This window comes from Falco naumanni, chromosome 17 (assembly GCF_017639655.2).
Source record: "Falco naumanni isolate bFalNau1 chromosome 17, bFalNau1.pat, whole genome shotgun sequence".
NCBI lineage: Eukaryota > Metazoa > Chordata > Aves > Falconiformes > Falconidae > Falco > Falco naumanni.
In genome coordinates, this window is record NC_054070.1 from 3,830,883 (window position 1) to 3,852,660 (window position 21,778).

The 21,778-nt window shown below is 58.4% G+C and overlaps 1 protein-coding gene across 1 annotated transcript in view; it reads left to right on the forward strand.

The window, feature by feature from the left end:
• Positions 1-11,858: 11,858 nt before the first annotated feature.
• ITPR3 (inositol 1,4,5-trisphosphate receptor type 3) overlaps positions 11,859-21,778 on the forward strand; it is a 43,874-nt gene continuing 33,954 nt past the window's right edge. The window contains exons 1-2 of the mRNA XM_040616844.1: positions 11,859-12,155; positions 20,254-20,324. Coding sequence (XP_040472778.1) covers positions 12,067-12,155; positions 20,254-20,324 — 160 coding nt within the window. The 5' untranslated portion in view covers positions 11,859-12,066. The remainder of the gene's footprint in view (positions 12,156-20,253; positions 20,325-21,778) is intronic.

Below are 21,778 nucleotides of genomic sequence, written 5' to 3' on the forward strand. Positions count from 1 at the left end.
TTTAGGGTTTTTATTTATTAATTTCAGGGTAAGAAGAGACAGGTTCTGCCTCTGTTCCCTACCCACTGCAAAAGGAGCAGTGAGATTGGTTTGGCTGGTGATGATCTCCATCCCTTGGGGCTACAGCCAACCTCTTATAGAGGTATCAGGGAGGGGTCGGGGGGGGGGTCCTGTCCCTGGGGTTGGAGAAGTCCCCCCCTGCCCCTTCGTTTTCCCTTGGGTGCATGGGAGGTGTCCCGTCCCTGCATCCTCACCTCATCCCAATCCCCTGCCTCTGCCCTGAGCCACTTGAACCACTGACCTCGGCAGCGGTTCCCAGCCCCGAGCGGCTCATCCACGGCCAGGCAGGAGGAGCTGCTGGCAGCCGGGCTCCTGCTAATCTGGGAATTGTATGCCAGGAAGCACACACCCAGCCGAGCTGCCCCAGACAAAGCCAGCAGTGTACGCACCAGCTCTCCCCAGGCGTTGCTCTGCGCGGCTCAGGGCTATTTCTGAGCCGTCCCCAGCGCGTGAGGCCTCGGTGGTTCCTTCCCTGGACTTGCCCGAGGGTTGGGCACCTGCGATGGCTGCAGTGCCAGAGCTCGGTCCTCCTACGAGGGCTCCCAGCCTGGCACCTCGTGCTCCTGCCTCTCTCCGGGGCGAATCACAAAACAGGGCTGTAGCATCTAAACTGTGCTGGCTAACTGGAAACCGTGGCTGTGAAAGGGATGAACTCCCTGATTATCTCTGGGGTGTTTACTCTGGAGCCTAACAATAGCAAATTAACCACAGCCATCATTACTTTCGAGCTAGAGTGGTTTAGCCCATCTGTCCTGGCAGTCCCTTCCTACCTGGGTACCAAAACTCTGTCCTTGACACATCCCTGGAAGCCTTGAGCTCCAAATAGACTTGACTTCTGTGTAAAACCGTCTGAGATTTCCCGAAGAGAAGTGCTATATAAAATGTAGGTATTATTAGCATTCTCCCACTGCCAGGTCATATGTCAAACACCAGCCCAAGGTGTTAGGAGGAAGGGTTTGCCTTGGCTGAGTCATTTCATAGCAGCTCGTTTCAGGGTTATGTGCACCTCTTTGGGAAGCAGCTGGTGTCATCTGCTAAATTAGGTCTGGCAGAGGCAGCAAGTCATTTCCACAGCATCCGAGCATCCCTGGTCAGCACAGTCCTTGTCCCTGTGCTGTTCCCGCTGCGTAGGTGGGAAGCGGAGACGCCTACACCGAGCTGTCCTTGGCGATGTTCAGGGCAGGCTGATGGAAATTTGCTCGGTGACTTATTCTGCTCTACCCTTTTGAGGGCACATCGCCTTGACAAGAAGCTGCACGTTCACGTGATGCTCCCACATCCTGCTCGATGTATTTTAAGGTTGTTTACAAACACTGATGTGGTGCTAGAGCAAGCGAGGCTGCTCACAAACTGCGTGAGCTAGAAAAGCCTCTGCAAACCTCGTCATCTTCCCATGCGCCGATAGAAGATGATGATCCAGCGCTGGAGTGCAGCTCTAACTGGAGATGGATGGGTTGCTGGGACTGCTCTGGCACTGGGAGGCTCAATCCAATTCCCTGCATCGTCCTGTGCTTCGCTGCAGCCTTGCGCGGAGACCCATGGCCTTGCTCTGCTTATTCTGCGTCTTCAGTAGCGCCACGAAGCCCCGGTGATGGGCTCCTTTGTGCAAGATGCTGCACGAATGCGGAGTAAAATAGATGGCCGGTGCCTGAAATAATGTCCAGTCTGAGACTTCCAGGTCTCACAAAGCTGTTGTAAAGTTGCATTACAAATGTGAGACGCTCAGATATTACGACGATATGAGCCAACATAATAGAATATTTTAAATTAAATATTCATCCGGATCCTCAGCCTGTGAAAGGGGTAGAGCTCTGCTGGCTTCTGTGGACTCACACTAATTTATTTTTTATTATGACCCATTTGTATTATGATGGTGGCGGGGAGGTTCTAGGAGATCGCCTCCAGCTTAAGACCCCATTATTTCAGGTGTTCTAAAAGCACAGAACAGCTCGACGATCTGTGCCCCAAATTTGAAACCGCTAAGGATGTAGCCTGGTAATTTTGTAAAAACCAAACTTGTTCTCTAACGTACACACAGTGCTTCCTCTGCACAGGCATGGACCCTTCCCCGGCGATGCAGACGGGCTGCAGAAGCCCCCTCTCCCTGCCAATGGTACCGCACTGGCTGAGAAAGGGATTGTCATTGCATCAACAAAGAGCCCTTGCAGCCCCAGCCCAGACAGGAGAAATATTTGCCGCACAAAGACTCTATTTTCAAGGAAATCCTCCGACTTCGGCGTCGAATGAGAGAAATGATTCAAACTCTGGAGGCAAGCAGCCGAGACGGCCGTGGGTAGGAAATTCTCATGGCATGGGCTGAGCGATTCGCCTGCCTTGTCCACAACGGGCGCAAGGGCTGCTTTTACGAGCAGATGTAATTCCTGCTTTACATTCAGGAATTATCTGGATCCCTTTGCAGATGCAGGCTGCAGCTAAACCTGTTTTCTATTTGCACCCACCCATAGCCCTCCTAGAGGGATGCTTGGGGCTTGTGCAATGGGGCGAAGCAGCAGGGATCCAGGGGAACCCCAGCATGGGGCTGGCAGAGCCCTGGAGATGCTTCTATCTGGGATGAGGAACAGCAACCGATGGCCCGAGCTCACTGGAGAAATCCTGTGCGGGGCTGGGGCCAGCCACTGCGGAGCAGCTACGTGCTGCTCACACCTTCCTCCCAGCAGCGTCAGGACGTTTTGCTCACCAGAGCCATGATTTTGATCAAAGGAAACGTTAGTCATTGGAGACTTGAGCTTTTGGTGTTAAAATTAAATGTTAGCTGTTAAGCTGGCACCCATGATAAAGAAAACTCTGCTTCACCAGCACGAACACGCTTCGTGCCTGAGTTTAAAAGGCCAACGGGGCAACTGCATCCTCTGCGGGCTGGGGGTAGCTCCTGGGACCCACGTTGCTCCTGGGACAGCCTGGATGGGTTTTCAAGCCATCAGCTGCCTTTCCACAGCCCCGGCCGAGGTGCTGATGCCTTCAGAAATGACAGGCCAGCTGCCGCTCTGAATCAGGCAGGAAGGAGCCGCGTCTGCCGCAGCATATAAAAGAGCTGTTGGGTCTGTTGGTGATATATAAAATGCGATATAATGTTACCTATAATTTTTAAAGCTAGTTCCAGTCCTGCAAATAAAATACCTCTATGTTTCCTTTTTTTTTTTTTTTTTCTTTTCTTTAACAGCGATAAACTCTGCCTGACTATTCCTCTTCCCTCTCAGCTTGTGACTGTCTCAGTTTATGGCATCGTCACAACCTCCTGATTGATTTACATGTAAAGTCAGTAAACAGTCGCTCCCACCCTCTCCAGTCCCTTATCCCACGGGCTCCGTGGCTGCTGGGTGACTCAGCACCACGGAGCACATGCATGACTAATTCTTCCCTCTCCAACAAACAGGGAGTTTGGGTCTTTGTTCAATGCATTCCTCTGCTGGTGGAAGCTGCCGAATGAGCCGCCCTGGCACAGCAGCATGACTCATCCCAAGGAGGTGCGTGCTGAGCTCCGGACGCGAGGATGTCCGGGTCCTCCAGCACCGCTTCTGCCCGTATCCTGCTGCAGGAGCTGGGGCTGGACCGATGCACGTGGCCGTGCCAGGCTAGCAGCAGGCAGAGCAGCCAACATTCCGCCCTTGCCAAGCCCGGTGCTCCCTCCAGCACACCCAGCGTGTTTTATTCTCAGAACTGGATGTGGCCAGTCCCTCGGAATCAGATCTCAGGCTGGTTATTATCAGTCCTCCCCGTCCTGTTTGGGCTGTTTCCTCCCCAGCAGCTTTTGGACCCCTTGGGGGGGTTTGGCCACCGCAAAGCTGGTCGCTGCTGGGGTTCACATCCAGCCTCTTGCACGGTGAGGTGGGCTTGGGAGTGAGAACGCCCCTCACCTGGGACATCATCACTGTCAGGGTGGAAACATGTCCGATGGGGCACTGTTACCACACGTGCCATCTTCCTTTTCTCTCTTTGCCAAGCAAATTTTGAGCAGGAAGAAGCTGAGAGCTCAGTTCTTTAGTCCACAACACCTAAGTGCCTGCAGCCAGGTGAGCCCCCCTGGGCCTTTAATTGCAGCAGTGGGTGGGAGCCTTTAGAAGGGAGGGAGGGGGGATTCCTGCCGGTAGCCTGGGCTGATGCAGCTGTGGGGCTGGTGGGGTCTGTGGTGCCTGACCACGATGGAGCCTGCACCGTGAGTACTCACACTGGGGGCCGGGGGTGTCTTTGGTAGGCAGCTGGTGCATTGGGGGTTTGCAGCACTGGGGTGCACGCAAAAGGGTTGCGAGCTGGAAAGCTGCTCCCCCTGAGCCAGCCTTGCCGGAGAGCAGAGGGGGCGCAGAGCTCCGGGGAGATGAAGGCACAAATGTGTTTTGCAGCCTGGGGTGGTGACTGGTGTGTGGGCTGCCCCTGGGGGTGCCCCGTATGCTCAGCCCTGGGACTCTGTCCTGTCCCGTGCTCCTGCTGCAGGTTTTAGAGCGGTTTGGGTTGGAAGGGACCTTAAAGATCATCCAGTTCCCCCACCCACCCCCAACCCCACCATGGGCAGGGACACCTTCAACCAGCCCAGGTTGCTCCAAGCCCCGTCCAACCTGGCCTTGAACCTTTCCAGGGATGGGGCATCCACAGCTGCTGTGGGCAACCTGCACCAGTGTCTCGCCACCCTCCAGTAAAGAATTTCTTCCTAATCTCTAATCTAAATCGACCCTCTTCTCAGTGTAAAGCCACCCCGCCTTGTCCCATCGCTGCATTGCTGCCCTGGGCTGGGTTCAGCTGGGGCTGTGTGACAGCCTCCCGGCCAGGGCACAGGCAGAGCCCTGCTCCCTGCACTTGCCTCCCCATGGCCCCATCCTGAAGGGTACAGGGTCTTGTGCGGGACCTCACTGTATCGAGCACCTGTGCCCCCGCATCTCCCCTGCGATGGGGGCGCTGGGAGCGGAGCCCCTCTGGCCCCAGCAAGGACCTCACCAGCCGCACAGGGACCCCCCATGTGCAGGTCCAGCCCTTGCTGTGCTGCATGCGCAGCAGCTCCCCCAGCACACTGCACTGAAGCTGGTCCCCAGTTTGAGGCGGCAGCAGGCTGTGCCAGGTGGGCACACCTCGCTCGCGGTGCTGGGACGGGGGTACAGCACGACGTGGGATCCCCGCTGCGGGGTGCGCAGCTGTGAGTGCTGCAGCATCACCCGGCTCGCCCCGAGCATCTCCTTTGATCTCGGGGCCGTGACGCCCGTGCAGCAGCCCGGCCGCGCTCGCAGCGTGTTTCCTTTCATTGTCGCATGAAGGGAGCCCATAAAACTGACTGCAAGTGCGGGCTGCGGCAGCGAAGCTCCTGCAGGCAATGCTGCCCGCTGCTCCCGTTCTCAGCACACCCTCACCGGAGGGGAACAGTGTCCCCCCCCCCCCATCCCTTGGGGATGTCACCAGTGTGGTGAAGGCGGTGGCCTGGCCCAGACAGGGAGGCAGCTGGTCCTGGCCCTGAGCCACGTGGTAACCCAGCCTGTCATTCAGCAGGAAAGCGTGTGGTTATCTCAGCCAAGACTGTAATTACGCTGATTGGCACTAACTTGTCTCAAAAAGCTGGGGAGGAGGGAAGAACCTCACATCAGCCATTTTATATGAAACTTTACGGGGAGAAATGGAGGCCAGGGCAGGACAAGTTTGTAGTGGGATCCTCTGCACTCTGCCCCTTCTCCTGTCCATGACGTTCCCACACGCCCCTGCACCCTTCAGACCAGCCCCACTCCAAGAGGAGCTGGGCTGGGTGCCCCCTGTTTAAAACCAGCCCAGCATCCCCATCCCCAGCTTGCAGGCGGCAGGATGGAGCTGGAGCCCATCCTGCATCCCGGCAGCGCGCGGAGGTGGGCACCGTGCCCGTCCCGGGCTGTAGCTGGAGAGCATTTCCCATCCGCTCTCCGATAAGATGTTGTTCATTCATCGCTGCGTGTTGACAGCAAGCCAGGCAAGAGGGCCTGCGTGGCCCACTTGGAGGCAGAGGAAACGCTGCTTGGCGTGGTAATCCATCTCCAAAAGAGCTCTTGAAAGAAGAGGCTGTGCTGCTGGCTCCTCCACGCTGGAGCGTGGTTTGCAGCGGATCCCTCTGGATTTCTTCAGGGACCGAGACACACGCTGGTGTGATCCGATTCCAGCAGCGCTCGGGCTCGCTCTGGAGCTGCTGGCCGCTCTGGAAAATCTGCCCATCGATGGGGACCGTGTGAGGCAGCTGAGTTTGAGTCCCTGCCCTGATGTGCAGGAGCGAGGAGGGCTTGGGGAAGTAACAGGAGACTCTGCCCAGGATGTAAATTAGTGTGTGCCCTTGGAGATGAGCCAGCAAAGCCGTTAGTGATGCTCTCACATGGGCATGACTGCAGTGGGCAATAAATCAGCTGATTTGGAGCAAAACAGTTGTGCAACTTGTGGAGGAGTTTGCATGGCGGCTGCACACAGGCAATGAGCAAGGTACGGGGCAGCGGATGGCCAGCTGAGCCAGGGAGGGTTGGGCAATGCAAAATCTCTTGGGCAATGCAAAAATCTCTTGGGCAATGCACCAGAAGGGATGGGAGATGGAGAACGGGGCTCTTCCTCGCCCACTCTGTCCCTGCTGCTGGCTGCCATTCTGGCCCACGGTGAGGGTACAGCTGACGGCTCCAGCCCCTGCTCCACCCCACAATTAACCTGTGTTTGCTTATTAGGGAAGCCACAAGCCTGTGCAAACACTTCCATTTGCTTTTGATAAACTAAAGGTAGAAGAAAATCATGCCCATGAGGTGCGGCTGGTCCTGGCAAGCTGCTCGTGCAGGTCTGGGTCGTGCTGGATGGGTCCTGAGGGCCATCTGCCAAGGGCCGAGCATCCCTCCCTGCCCCGTGTCACCCGGCCGATTCTCATGTCACCCGGCCGTGCCAGTGGCTGTTCCCAGCCCTGCTGTTCTCCAGAAAACCACGGTGTTTGTCCCAAACTTGGCCTGGTGTCGCTAACGGCAACTGCTAATTGTACTCTCATTCTGTACTATATTTAATTCCCCACTATTATTTTTTCCCCTCTTAATCATAAAAAGCCTAAATTTCCCTCGGGGAAGGTTATTGGCTCAAGTGTGGAAATATACCTGCAACTTGCACAGAGCTGAGCCACCGGGGCATTGGCTGTATTTTTAAATCCAAGTACAAAGTGTCTTCGATGCGAGCGTCGCTTAACCCATCTCTGGGAGGGGGGGTGGGAGTGGGGGGGGGGGGTCCTTCCCCTCTTCTCAGCTCCCACTGCTCACCCTGCCCATCCTCAGGGTGGGATGCAGCCACCCGTGGGCTTGGATGTGCGGATGGGAGGGTGGATAAGGAGCAAGTGTGGGACTGGAGGAATTGCTCCGTTCTGCCCTATTTTCCTGCTGCATCCTCCTCCCTGCCTCGCCGGGGTGAGGGCAGCGTGCGGGCAGCCTCCCGCGCAGGGGGAGGGTCAGTCAGCAGGACCGCGAGTGCCTCAGCATCCTCTCCTTCCCAGGCCATCTCCCGCCACCCCTGCAGGGACGGAGGCTCAGGTTCTCCGAGGTAACCTGGAGCCTCCATACCTTTGAGGATGTGGGCCAAAGTCATCCAGTCTGAGAGCTATTTTGGGGGCGCGTGGCTGCTCCCGTGAGGCCGTTGGCACAGCCACAGCCGGAGACGGCCAGGCGCGAGCGGAGGCACAGATGGGACGTGCAGGAGGGAACTGGCTCCTGGTCTCCACCAGTTAATGAAGTCACCCAAGGGGGTTTCAGCCCTGTGCTGGGCAGACCTTGGGTCACCTTTCAAACAACGGCTGAGGGGCAGGTTTGGGTTTGCAGCTCGAGCAGAGCAGATTTGGGGTCTAACCCTCACCACTGCAAATGCTCATAGCATCTTCTGCACCAAAGGGGCAATTTTTTTTTTTATTTTATTTTTTTTTTTTAGTGGTAGTTACTCTGGGCTCTGAAATCCTCACCCAGAAGGAGACACAAGGTTGAAACAACCCCTTATTTTTTGATAGCTGTAGCCTACAGTCAGTCCTGGCCTGCTGCTGCTGCTCTCTCTGGGGTGGCTGGGGTGGGAGGACAGCGTAGCAGCGTGAAAGGCGCCATACAGAGCCCAGACAGCCTTTGTGTCACATCTGCAGGCAGCAGCGGGGTCAGGGCACACCCAGAGCCAGCAAGCCGAGGGGGCAAGCTCGCCTCCTGGCCAAAGAATCCCCCTCTTATGTGCATCTGTCAGCAGAACCTTCCTGCTCCCCACTCTGCTCGTGCACAAGGGACCGAGTGTCTCCCTTCCTCCTCTTCAAACAAAGGAGGCTACAGTTATTTTTTGCTTCCTTCTTCCAAGTGGCTTCACCCTTGAGTTCCCGGCCTCAATTTGGGATGTCCAAGGAGACCCGTGCAAAAGTCAGAGGGGGACCAGGCAGGGCACTGGGATGCTGCTTGGGTACCACTAACCCATCTGCCTCCTCAGCCAGCATCCCTCCTTGCCATCCTCTCTCTCCATCAGAGACATATTTGCTCCCAAAGCATGTGGACAAACTTAAGCTCCAGTTGGGCTCCTGTCCAGCCCTGGGGGGCTACAGCCCTGGCTGATCTGGTGGAGGGTTGTGGCTTGTTGGGAAGGCAACCCCATCCCACGTTTGGGAGTGGTCACTGCCAAGGGCCATTGTGGGCAAGGCATGCAGGTAGAGGGGAACTTTGGCCAAAGGAGCATCCTGTGGACAGTGCTGGGGGGCTTGGGGGAGGGAGGTAGCCCTGCAGTTTGAGCAGTTGCCTGCAAAGGAGCAATTTCAGCATGTGAAAGGAATGTGGCTCAGACTCTGCCAGAGATGGAGGCTATGCCTTAGGGATGGGGAGGACTGCTGCTGGACTGACTCACCGGCTGCCTCTGCAGCCGCTTCCTCTCCAGGAGGCAGAAACTCCCAGTTTTTATTTATCATGTGGCTTAAAGTAGGGGGTAAGAAAGGAAATGCCCTTATTTTTAACTTGTCTGTCTCCCCAGGGCCGGGGGGAGCAAGCGTGGGCACGGAGAGGTGGCCACCCTGCTGCGTGTGCCCATGAGCATCCCCACGGCCAGGGCTGCTCGCTCACCCTGGGGGCTGCAGGCTGTTTGCAGCTCTCCACAGTATTTTGGGGTCTGAGCCCATGCAAAAACTGTCCCTGCATGTTGGGAGCTGCCCAGACACCCTGTGTGGAGTGGGGACACGCAGGGTGGGCACCGTGATGGCTCAGCGTGGGCATAGCTACGTGGAGGGCAGCTGCGAGCAACTTAGTCACAGGAGAAATGCACTTTTTTTGGGTTTTTTTCCCTTCTGGAAGCCACCAATCTGTGCTGCTGCCTGTGTGTTGGCAGGTTTTGGGTGGCACATGCTGGGGGGTCCCTATTTGTCCCCACCACAGGGACAGAGCTGTCGAGTCCCAGCCACTTGGCTGGGGAGCTGGAGCTGCATGTTGCCCTCCCAGGGCTGGAGGATGGGGAGGGGTTTGTTTATCCCAGCTTCATCCAGGAAGGATTGGGAGATGTGGTGTCACCATCCCCAGAGTGACGGTAGGCAGGGGTGCACCCCTGAAACATTTTGGGTTCCTCATCCTTAACTGAGCTGAGCTGGGACATCCAGCCCCGAGCACAGGCTGGGCACGGTGTCCACCACCCTGGCGTGGGGAGGGGGCTGCTTCCCGCCATGGGGTGGCAAGGAGACCTCGGGAGACCTCGTCTTGCTTGCACCCTGTTCTCCAGGGTGGGAGAAACCGTGCCAGACACCTGTTTGTTTAATGTTATGGAGGTTTTTTTGTGCTTCCAGGTGATTTTTTTTGTCACCTGGTGCTCTGCAAACACAAGCCATCCCTGGGGTCGAGGGAGGATGGCTGCATGGGGAGCCCAGTTGGGGCCGGGCTGGGAGAGGTGATGTTTGGCCTGGCTGTGCCCAGCAATGCTGGTGGGACTGGTGTGGGCACGGGCATGCCGCAGTGCCCCTCAGCTGAGGTACCACTTGTGCCTTTGATTGAAGTGGCTGATCTGTACACAAAGTTTTGGTCTTTAACTCCTTGGGGGCTTTCTTTGAGCTCCTGTTGTGAAACCTTCATTTGCTTTTAACAGCTGCAAGGGTTTTTTTTCTTTTTTTTTTTCAAATGATCTTCTCTTTTCCCCCTCTGTTGCCCTGAGATAAAGGCTTCTAAATTTGTCCTGTGCTGAAAACGCAGCTAATCCTGATGGACCTGAATTCGCATCTCCCCCCGGAGGAATTGCACTAATTTTTTTCCCTTTGTTCTGCCAGGGGACCTGTCCGTTTCCTAGTGGAAAAAAAAAATTTTCACTATTTAGGGCAAGGTTTATATTCCTGAAACCTGTGTGTTTGTTTGTGAGAAAAGAGGACAGGAGGGAAATAAATGAGAAAAGCATCATGCTTTTTTTTTTTTTTTCCTCCCCTTCCGATATTGTTTTTGCAGCAGGCAAGTTTTAATTAAAGTGAGGAACTAGGGCACTTGTGCTGTCCAGAAGATGCTCTGAGGACGTGGTCCTTTTCCACCAGTGTTATATTGAGAGCCTGGAGCTGGGCTGACTGTGGAAGGGCCCCTTATGGGCTGCAGTGACGGGGTGGGCTTCGGAGGGGTGGGGGGGCTCCTTCCTGTTCCCAGCTCCCAGCGTGATGGGTGGGATGGGTGCAGCAGTGCTGGGTGCTGAGTGAATCCTGCAGCACCATCAGGTTGGACAGGGCGGGGGACGGTGGCTGGGGGGTCACCCTGGCTTGGGGATGCTGCTGAGCAGGGGGGTTGGGACGATGGGGCAAAGGCACGAGGGTGGCGGAGGTAGCGAGATGTGGAGCAGGCATTGGGAGCTTGGAAGCGGCAAGCTGGCAGGAGGCAGCTGGGTTTCAGGAAGCCACAAGTGCTCGCCTGGGGCAGAAAAATCCAGTGGGAGCTGCCTTGTCCCCACCTGGGGCTTTCCCCGCTGCCGGCGCTGCAGGATGCTGGCCTGCATGGGCTGGGGGATGCGCTGGCCAAGGGGCAGCCCTTGGGGTGGCCGTGGGGACGGGGACCTGCTGGGGGTCTGGCCCTGCTGCAAAGTGAGGAGGGGGACGAAGCAAATGGCAAGAGCAGATCTGGGGGGGCAGCCCCGGGCAACCCTCGGGGTGGCAGTGGGGACGGGGACCTGCCGGGGGTCTGGCCCTGCTGCAAAGTGAGGAGGGGGACGAAGTGAGTGGCGAGGGCAGGATCTGGGGGGGCAGGGGAGGGGCTGCGTGGGGCAGGGGCTGGTGCTGGCAGCTGGGGGCCTCAGTGTCCCTGTGCCACGCGTGGGAGGGCGCAGGAGGCGGGTAGATACATCCCCACCGCATCGGCTGCTGGTGCCTCGGTGGGGGGCGAACACCCCCCGGACCCCCGCACCCCCAGAGCCCCGGTTGAGGACAGGTTGTAGAGACCCCCGACGGGGCGGGCTGGGGTGTGTGTGTGTGTGTGTATGTGTGTCTGTCCTGGGGCTGCCCGTGGGACCAGCATCCCCACGCGTGGGGCAACGGGGCGTCCGCCCCCGCTCCCCCAAGGCGGGAGGCGGGGAGGGGAGGGTGGGGCCTCATTTTGGGCATCCCCCCCCCTCCCCCCCGGTCCCAGGCGGCTCCGCTTCTCCTCCCAGAGCAAAAATATTTGCATGCTTTTGCGAGCAGGACTTCCTGATCGCTCTGCATTGGCTGCAGGTAGAAAGCTGGGCAGAGCCGGAGGCACGGCCGGCCGGCCACATCTCCTGCAAACCTCTCCTGGAGCTTCATCTCCCCCCCCCCCCCCCCCCCCCGCCTTCCTCCTCCTCCTCCTCCTCCCCCCCCCCCCCCGCCCCCGCTCCCCTGGCTCCCCTCCTGCACGGCACATGTAAAAGTTGTGCGCGGGGCTCCCGCTGCCGTCCCGCTGCCCGTTGCTGCCCGCAAGGAGCCGGGCTGGGATCGGGATCAGCCCCCCCAGCAGGGATCCGTCCCCCCGCCAGGCTCCCCTCGCCCCATGGTGGATTTCGGGACGGGAAGGTGACTTGGGGAAGCAGCGGCGCTGCGCCGGGGCCGGGGCGACCATGAATGAGATGTCAAGTTTCCTGCACATCGGGGACATCGTCTCCCTGTACGCCGAGGGCTCCGTCAACGGCTTCATCAGCACTTTGGGGTGAGTGGGACGCTCCCCTGGCTGCCCGCCAGCCAGCCCGGCCACCGGGATGGGACAGGATGGGATGGGGAGGTGGTGCTGAGACTGAGCCCGCTGGGGAAAAGGGGCTGGAAAGCTCTGGGTACCCACCAGCGAGCCCGGCCACCGGCATGGGATGGGACAGGATGGGATGGGGACGTGGTGCTGAGCCTGAGCCCGCTGGGGAAAAGGGGGTGGAAAGCTCTGGGTGCCCACCAGTGAGCCCCGCCACCAGGATGGGATGGGATGGGATGGTGGTTCTGAGCCTGAGCCTGGTGGGGAAAAGTGGCGGGGAAGCTCTGGGTGCTGCAGCAGGAGGGGCACAGGTGCTGGGCAGGGGAGGCTGTCTGCCCCCAGGTTCTTCTCCGACTCCAGTTGCTGCCAGGGGCAGGATGTGGCTCTGGAGGGACCCTGCAGCCCACCCGCTCCGGCAGCCTGAAACTGTTTCATAAAATCATAGAATGGTTTGGGCTGGAAGGGACCTTAAAGACAATTTAGTTCCAACCCCCCTGTCGTGGGCAGGGACACGTTTTCCCCCTGTTAGGGGCTGGGGGAGATGAAATGGGCTTACGCAGCATGAGGGGTTGGGGGGGTGTTAAGAAGGGGTTGGGGGTGGCTGAGCATTGATGGCAGGGGCAGCCGGGGTCCCTCCTGGGGCACGAGGTCATGACAGGCTTCCAGCTCTGTCCGGTGTGGCTGGAGGCTGCTGGCCCTGGGACAGGCAGTGATGGCTCTCACTGTCCCCCCTTGGGATCCCACACATTTGGTGGTCAGCAGGAATGGCTGCAGGGCCACCAGCATGCGGGTGCCCATGGCCACCAAACGCTCCTTAGGGCTGGGGGGACCAGGGCACTGCTGGGTCCAGGCTGAGCCAGCTCCTTGCAGCCTCCTGGACATGTCAGCACGGGCGAGGGCATCTCACAGCCCCGACCCAGGGGGATGAGCGGAGAGCTCGGGGACCTGTCCTGGATCCCTTCTGTTTCCGTGCAAGCCAATGGTACCCAGGCAAAGCCAGGCCAAGACGATGCCTTTCTCCATCCTCTGGCTGCTTGCTCCCACTGGGAGCGTTTGCCCTGCGGCGCGGGCAGAGGCTGTGTCCCCACGGTGGTGAGGGCTCCAGCAGGGCTGCTGGATGTCCTGGGGCACGGGTGGGTTTTTTCCTTCCGCCGAAGCAGGGACCCAAACCTTGGCCACAGCCCCAGGCGGGTGGACGTGGGGCTGTGCCAGCGTGCCTGCCCCATGCTGCATGTAGGAGAGGCTGAGCTCAGCCAGGAATGCTGGCTTGGATGGGATTCCTGGGGCAGGAGCTGCCCAGCTCTGTAATCTGCGATGAATGCACTTGCTCCCACATGCCTATGTATAACCAGAGACGTACATACCTTCGCCTACACGTGTTCGTGCATCCACCGCTGGGCACACGCGGCCTCTGGCGTAATACCCACGGAAGCCTTCCTCCAACTGGCTGCGGAATGCTCCCAGAAAGGGGCTGCTGGCTGCAGCCGGGTGCAGACCCAGGCCCAAAATCCCAGTGCATGCATGCATGCAGTTATACGATGCTGGGCAAAAGGTCCTGCACGTGCAGGATGCAGCCTGTCTGTGCCCAGCCCTCCCTGGATGGGTGGGAAGACATCCCAACGGTCCTTTTTGGAATCGTCTCCCCGTAGCTGGGCCGCTCCCCCAGTGCCAGAGCCATCCCGAGGCAGGGGCTGCAGCCTTGGCAGCTCAGCGCTGAGCACCCCTCCAGCCTGTCGGTGAAATCAGGTCTGGGGGAGGCTCCGCTGGGACCCGATGCTGGTTATCAGCCCATGGAACATGTCCCAGTGGCTCGCTGGGAGCTGAATTAAGAGCTGTGTAGACTCTTTGGGGCTCCAGTCCCTTTGCAGCTCTGGCCCTCGGGTCCCCCTTTTTGCCGGGTGCTTCTCTACATTTATAAGCATCTGAAAAAGCAGGGCTTGCCTCTTCTTGAGGCCCCAGCCCCACTTTCCCCGGGTGCTGCTTTCTCCAGATTGTTTCCTACCCTCTGAAATTGTTTTCCCTTGTGCCCTGCGACCTGGGAGACCCAACCACACCTTAAATCACTCCTGCGATAAGGGACTGGGTGACTCACTGAGAGTGCTTGTCGTCCCTAAACCCTCCTGCCACAGCTTGGGACCTTATTTAGTTAATTTGCAAGGCAAATAGCTCTGCCAGCCCCGGGCAAGGTGCTGTGTGCCTGGCTGAGCACCCTGCCAGGGGTGCTCCTGCCATCCTTCCTTGCAGAGGGACTGGGTTTGGCTGTAGGATCACTGGAGGTCTGTGGTGGGATCCTCTGTTTGTATGGGATGATAGGTAATGTCACCAGGTGCTGGTCATAAGTGTCACGTTAAGTGATGTACCCCAACGTGCCGATGCTGTGGGGTCCATGGGGCGTCCTGGCTGATGTGGGGGTGAATTTCAACTAGATACCGATGTGGTGATGCTTACAGGCAGTGCTGTGGGGCACGGGGCTCTGCCCGTGGGCGCTCGGGATGCGCTGCTGGTGGGAGGCGCAGCGGAGTTTGGAGCCTCTTGCACCAAGCTCCTCCGCAGCCGCGTTTGCAAAATGCCTGGAGAGGCTGAGGCGGGGGAAAAAGGTCTGGCAAGGGCATGGGGAGGGAGGTGGGCTACACGCGGGGGATGCTTCCTCTTGCCTGTCTCCGCCGCAGCTCGTGCGGCGTGTTAAACTCATTAACCCCAGTGCTTTGTCACTGGTGGTGCCTGGCCCGGAGGCAGTGGGGCTGGGAGCCCAGCCGCTCCAGTGGCAGCATGGAGCCCTGCCCTGCTCTGGGCTGGGAAGGGTTTCATCCAGAGGACACCGGCTTCTCTGGCCACCCTCGCCTTCGGAGGGGCTGGGTACCATCGTTTGCAGGAGCTTGCTGGGCTCTTACCAGCTCCACCACAACAGCAGCAGCTTTCCCTGGAGCCCCGGCTGCATGGGGGTGCCTGGGGGCTGGACTGGCTACCTGCACAGCACCAGCCAGGTGGCCCCCGGTCAGTGGAATGCCTTGAAGAGCAGCGAGGAAGCAGAAGCAGGCCCCTTATTAACACTAAGTCTCGAATTAATTTATTTTATTTTACTTTTTGAGGTGCTTTCGTCCTTTTTGTACAGGGAGCTTGCTGGGGATGGCGGAGGGGGTTGGTGGCAGAGGTGGGGGGAGCCCTGCCGTCCCTGGCTGAGCCTCCTCTGCTCCCAGTCCCCCCCAAATCACACTGTCGAAGGCCCCCAAGCACAAACCCTTCCTCCTGCACACGCTGTCCGCAGCGGGCGTTTGCTTGGAAGGAGGAAAAACATCCCGCCGAAGGGTGGGGAGCGCTCCTGTGCGCTCCAGTGCTGGCCTAGGTGGGGGAACGCTGAGCCAAAATACCCAAACTAGCTAAAATGCTAAAGACAGCCCAAAAGGAGGAGGTTACTTAAGCAGTCCCATGGGAAGGCAGGGCGAGAGCTGGCTGCTGGGAAGCAGCAGCACCCTGAGGTGCTGGTGGAACTGGGCTGAGGGCAGCCACGCTGCTGGTGGCATCCCTTGGCTGCGCTGCTCTGCGCCCTGGGGGTGACGTGGTCTATTGGAGGAGAGGCGGGGGACAGGACGGGTGTATCAGGGGTGCCAGAAGTGGTTCTGGGGACACGGGAAGGTGCCCAGAAGGAGTTTGTGAGATGCAGGGACCCAAGGGTGGGTTGGTCTTCCCTCTTGGCTTGATTTGAGGCTGCTCCTGGCTGGGAGGTGGGAAAGGGCTCTGCGGGGCCGCCCGACTTGACTGCTGTGGCTTTGCTACTGCAAATTAAAGGTGTCCGAGGAGATGGCAGCTTGAAAGAGTTTGGAGCAAAAGCAGCCACGTGGGGCAGGGATGTGGGGTCGATGCTGAGCAGCAGGTTTGCCGGGGCACGGCACCCCCCGCGGGGAGGTCCTATGTGCAGCTGCTTTGGTGCTTAGGGACAACTCCAGGGAGATCTGTGCTTGGGGAGAGGGAGCTTTTGGGGCTGGGGTGGGGGGGAAGAACCGCTGGTGTGGGGTGCGCTGTGGGGATCATCCAGGCAAAGCAAACCAATGGCCAAGCAGGGAAAGGAGCTCAGAGACCTTGACGTGGCTCCTGCGCCAGCGTGATGGATGGGGTGATACTGGGAGCCCTGGGAGACATTGCTGTCGTGCCTTCCCATCACATCTCATGTCCCTGAGAAGCCAGCACCAAATGGCTGGAGCCAGAGAGGAGCAGAAATGCAGTGCAGGTGCCTGTGCTTGCCAGGGAGGTGTGTGCCCCATCTCTGCCATCCCAGGGGGGTCCCAGGACCTGCCGGGAGCTCGGGGACCGGCACTGTGGGCTTGCAGCTGGGAAGGGCCGGTGGCAAACCTGCCGGAATGGCAGTTGGCTGTTTAAGGTGAAATAACACCTTTGATATCTGTAATTGTGATTGCAGGTGGATTTGCGGGGTGGAGCAGTTCAGGGAAACGCAGCTGGTTAAAGGGTAACTCCAGCGTTGCCGGGTCAGGATGAACTTGTCTTTGCAGGGAGGAGAAGCACACGGGGCCAAGAACGGCTTCTTCCTCCCGGCACTGGGACGGTGGGGGAAAAGCTGTATTTTTGTGGCTGCCCTGCGTTCCCTCACTTTATTTTTATTCCTCCCGGTCGGCTCAGTGCCCATCCTGTAGCCTGAGGCAGAGGGGCTGAGCTGGCCCCATCCCCAACAGCGAGCTCTCCTCATCATCATCCTCTTCCTCACCCCCAGAGGTTGGTTGGGCTTTGTGGGGATGCTCCTGCCTGCCTTGGGGCTCCCCTTCTCCCACAGCACTGCAACCCCCCGCACCCCTGGACCATGGCGTGCTGGAGCTCCCCTCGGCATCGGCTGTGCGGCAGCCGAGGAAGGCTCCCTCCTCTTCCTCAGCCCAGGTTTGCGTCGCAGGAGCGGTGCATCCCTGTCAGCCCCAGCTGGTTGCCATCCCTGGGGAAGCTCGGGGTGTCTGACCGCCGTGGATCGCAGCGCTGGATGAGCTGCTTTTCCCCTGACCTCCGGCGAAGGCTCTGCCTCGCACGAGGCCAAGCGCTCTGGCCCCGGGCCAGGGAATCACTTTGTGCTCAATATTTTAAAGCACGCAGAAAGCTCGGCTGGAAGCACAGCCATGACTTGCATGGCTTAAAGCTAACCAGATGCTTTGCCCGCGTTTTGCCGGGCTGTGGGCAGCAGGCTCATCGATGCCCAGGGTCCAGCCCCTCGTGCTCCCTGCGGGTAATGGGATAAGGCAAAGCGTGAAATTTTCATCGCTGCACCCCGCCTGTTGCTTCCCTCCTGATCTTCCTCCAGGTGCTCCAACGCCAGCAGCCTGTTTTCTCATTAACACCTGAGACATGAAAGCAGCCCTCCGCATGCCCGGCATCCTCTCGGCAGCGAGTGCCCCTGCATCCCTGCTGCTCTAATAGCAGAGGGAGCTTCCATTTGCCCCATCCCGCTGCAGTAATGCTGGTTATTAGCAGAAGCTGTCCTGGCCCCCGCAGTCACCCAGGTGACTCATGTCCACTCTGTCAGAATCCTATTTCTTTTCTGTGATTTTTAACCAAAGAATGTTAGTCCAGAGTATCAGTTTAATAAAAGTAACACTTGGCGTTCCTGCAGAGTGTATAATCCTAGTATTAAAGATGCTGAAACTGCCATGAGATCATTAACTATAATTAAGACTTCCAGCCTGGCAGGTCACTATCTCTAATCCTGCCTGGTGGAGGGGTAACGCTGGGCACTGGGAAGCAGCAGGCGAATGCTGCAGGCAGAGCTGGTGTGGGTGGGAGGCCTCTGTGCTGTTTGCTTTGGCACTGGAAATGGGCCACGCGGGTCAGGCGCTTCCTCAGAGACCCCTTGCCATGACAATGGAGGATTTTTTATTTTTTCATGTGCGCAGGTGAGTTGGGCGCTCTGCTTTTGTAGGCACTGGTGGGAGCTGGGCACGTGCCTGGCTCCGTGAGCTGGACCCGTGGGCTGGTCAAGGCTCAGCCTTTGGTGGTCTTCGTTCCCAGGCACATCAGAAGTGTTTGTTCCTCCCTGTGTCTCATGAAAATACTAGAAATAGAAACCAAAACCACCTACAAGTGGCACCGGAGCTGGGCTGAGGCTTTGCATATGCCCTGCAGGGTGAGATGTGTGGTACATTCCCTGCCCCCAGCTGTCTCTGCTCTGGTTTTCCCCCTCTTTCCCTGTCCTCCCAAGGCTCCGCGCCCCGCAGGAGTTTGGGAACGTGCCCGACTACTTCCCTGCTGTTATGGTGCATGGAAAAGGCATTGTGTTTGGGCAGCCCTTGGTCGGGACCCCAAAACCCCCCATGCTGCTGACCAGGAGTGTTTGCAAAGCCAAGGCAATCCTGTCTGGCAAACAGCTCACTGTGTGTTTACTGAAACCTTGTGGGTTTGGGGTTTTTTGTGCAATCTTCTAGGTCTTTGCTAATGGTTTCTAAGCTTCTGCTGCCACCAAAAGCGTTACAGAAATTGCTTTTCTCTCTTTATTTGAAGTCTAAGGTTAATCTCCCCCAGCCCCGGGGAGCTTTAAAGATAAGAGGGAGCTGGTGGCGGGGGCAGTGGCAGTGCTGGGTGTTCGGAGCACCCTGCCAGCCCGCGCCTCCGCTGCCAAGGACGCAGCAGCACTGGGGTCCCCCGGGGTCCCAGTCGGTCAGCACAGAGGCCAAATTCCTCTCTGTGGAGCTATTGAAAGGAATTTTCCCCTCCTCCGGAGAGCGGCTGTGCTGGGGAGACTGGATCTGTGAACAAGGGATCGGTCTCTTTTGCCAACCCTCTGCAGCGCAGCGTGTTTGTCTCCAGCAGGTTTGTGGGGGGTGTTGAGAGCCCCTTGGGGAGCAGAAGGAGCAGCATGGGCTCCGCTGTGCCCTGTGCTGCAGTGCTACATGCATGCACCTCATTTCTCTAGGCAGCATCTTCCCTCCTGTCCCAGGGACAGAGCTGCCCCCGCCATGGGTGCTCCCTGCCGGGTCCTGGGTGCATTCCTGCATCCACCCGGCTGCCTGAATTCAGCCTCCGCAGGTGGGGACACGCTTCTCACTTCCTTGCCCGTGGCAGGAGCGTAGTTTCTCTGGCTGCATCGCTTCCCAGGGGACGGGAGAAAGCGGGCGAGCGGGTACAGCCTGTCTTGCTGGAGCACCAAGTTCCCTTGAAAGCCTCCCGGGTGGTGCAGACGGGCTCCTAGTGGCCCCGGCGCCATAAGCTCCTCGGGCGATGCTCGTCCCCCTGCGCTTTGGGTGCCAAGCAGAACCCCATGCCCGCGTTGTGCTTTGCTGTTCTTGGTAACTTTGAAAAGCAACATCCCTGCCATCCCGAAATGGGTCCTCGGCACCCGAGGCCAAGCCCGCGGGGTTTTGCTCAACGCTGGGAAAACAAAGAGGTGGTCAGGGAGGAGAGGCACAGCCCTTTGCATCTGATGGGCAGAGCCAGCACCCCTGATCAGATAATAATTAATAACTGGGTTTGGGGGGGCCCCTGCCACCTCCATCTGCAGCAGCTACACCCTCCGTGCCCCTGCGGGGCGAGCTGCCAGCCAGAGAAGGAGAACCATTGAATGAAAGTTGAACTCATCACATTTTTGCCAGATTAACAATGAAATAAGACTGCAGCCAGTGTGCTGTGCAGGGGAGTGGATTCGGCTCAGCCGGGAGCTGGGCAAGGCAGGATTTGCTCCAGCAGGGAGCAGGCGTCAGAGCCTCCCACACGGGTCACTGAGCAAAGAGCCCGGAGCGTGGCTGACATGGAGCATCGTGGTTCTTCGCTGCCGATTTGTATCTGTTTGCCCCAAGGGACAGGGATGGAAAATGCACGTGAAAGAAATGGACGGTGGTGAACAAGGGGTGGCGTGTTCGGAGCAAGCACCCAAGAGCGGCTGCTTGCTCCGGGAGCTGAGCATTGTCGTGCTAAATATTTATAGAGTGCAAATGGGTGGGAAACAGGATGATGTTGTCGCTTTGGGCCAGGTGACAGTGGCACGGTGCTGTGGTTTGTGGTGAAGTCGCACGGCTCACTTGGGCCCCGCTGTCGTCTCATCATTTCTGACACCCTGCTTCTGGTTTTTGTCCCCACGCAGGCTGGTGGATGATCGGTGCGTGGTGGAGCCAGCCGCTGGCGACCTGGACAACCCACCCAAGAAATTTCGAGGTGAGGCTGGGACTGGGCTGGGGCAGCTCCATCGCTGCCGTGAGCATCCTCAGTGATGATGCTGGCCCCGAGCATCCATGCCAGGGATGGGGAGAGGGGTCCCAGCTAGCCTGGGATGTGCTGCTTGTCCTTTGCAGAGGAGCTTGGAGGGTTCTGGAACAGCCTCCATAGCCTTATTTCTGTGGCTTGGCCAGACCACCTACACTCCTCTGTTGGCCTCTGGGGCTATTTATTAGAACCACCTCCATGGTGGGATGGTCCTTGGGGCCCCTTAGCCCAGCCCTAGGGAGCAGGGGTGGCTGGAAACCATCTTCTGCAGAGGTGGGTCCGACCATCCTAAAATGCATCCCTAGGGATGCTGATATCCTGGGTGTCTACCACCAGGAGCCAGGGACAACAAGGGACAGACAGAGGGGCGGCTGCAGCAAGCAAACCATTTCAAGGCAAGCCTGTTAGCACTTAGCACTAATTACATCTGCTGTGCTTGGCTGCACCTCAGAGAGAGCCAGGGGATTAAGCCGCCCATTTAAGAGGCAGGCAGGGTTTAGGGAGTGATGGTGAATCCCCATCTGTCCTTGGCCCGTCAAGTTTCATGCTGCGGCGTCTCCTCCGGCGCTTGGGGCTGCGCTTGTTGTTTCCCATTTGGGCGAGGGGCAGCCCCAGGCAGAGCGGGCAGGTCCAGGCGGAAAAGAGGATGAGTCAGTGGAAGCTGGGGCGGCTCCTGGCCTGTGGAAACGGTCTGGAGAAGTTAGGACTAGTTGCTGGGAAAAGTAGCTTGTGCCTCCTGCTTCCCTGATTTCAAGCCCTGGGGCTGGCTGGCCGGGTTGCCTCAACCTTCAGGCTCCCCGGGGAGCCCTGGGGGATCACGTCTCTTGCCCTGGGGGATCACGTCTCTTGCCCTGGGGGATCACATCTCTGCCCTACGCTGCACCTACCTGGGAAATGCTATTTTTGTGCCTGGCTGCGCCGTGTGCTTGTCACGCTGCAAATGCAGCATCCCAGGGAGCATCCCAGTTAGGTTTGAGTGCTCCGGGGCATGGAGCTGGGAGTGTACAGAGAGCTGTGAAATTTCCCCAAACCGGTGAGCACGGTGTTGGGTTTGGGTTAGGGCAGCTGTTCCTTTCATCCCAGCAAATGTCATTTCAGGCCCCCTTTTAAAAAGGAATCTTTTAAAATTTTGGTTTCCCACGCTGCTTTGTGCCTTCTCCTTTTTCTCAGGGTTTCTTTAACATCCCGCAGCGGGGTGCGGTGCCGGCACCCTTCCCCACGAGGGTCCCACCTGAGCAGCCAGCTGCCTCTCCATGAGAGCTGTTGCCACTAATTTGCATGTAGGGCTAATTAAATTAACAAGCCACCCGACAGCTCCCCAGAGACCCTCACAACCCGGGGAGCCATCCTGTTCCTGGATATTGGTGGAATTTCACCTGGGGCTGGATGGAAAGAGCTGGAAACAG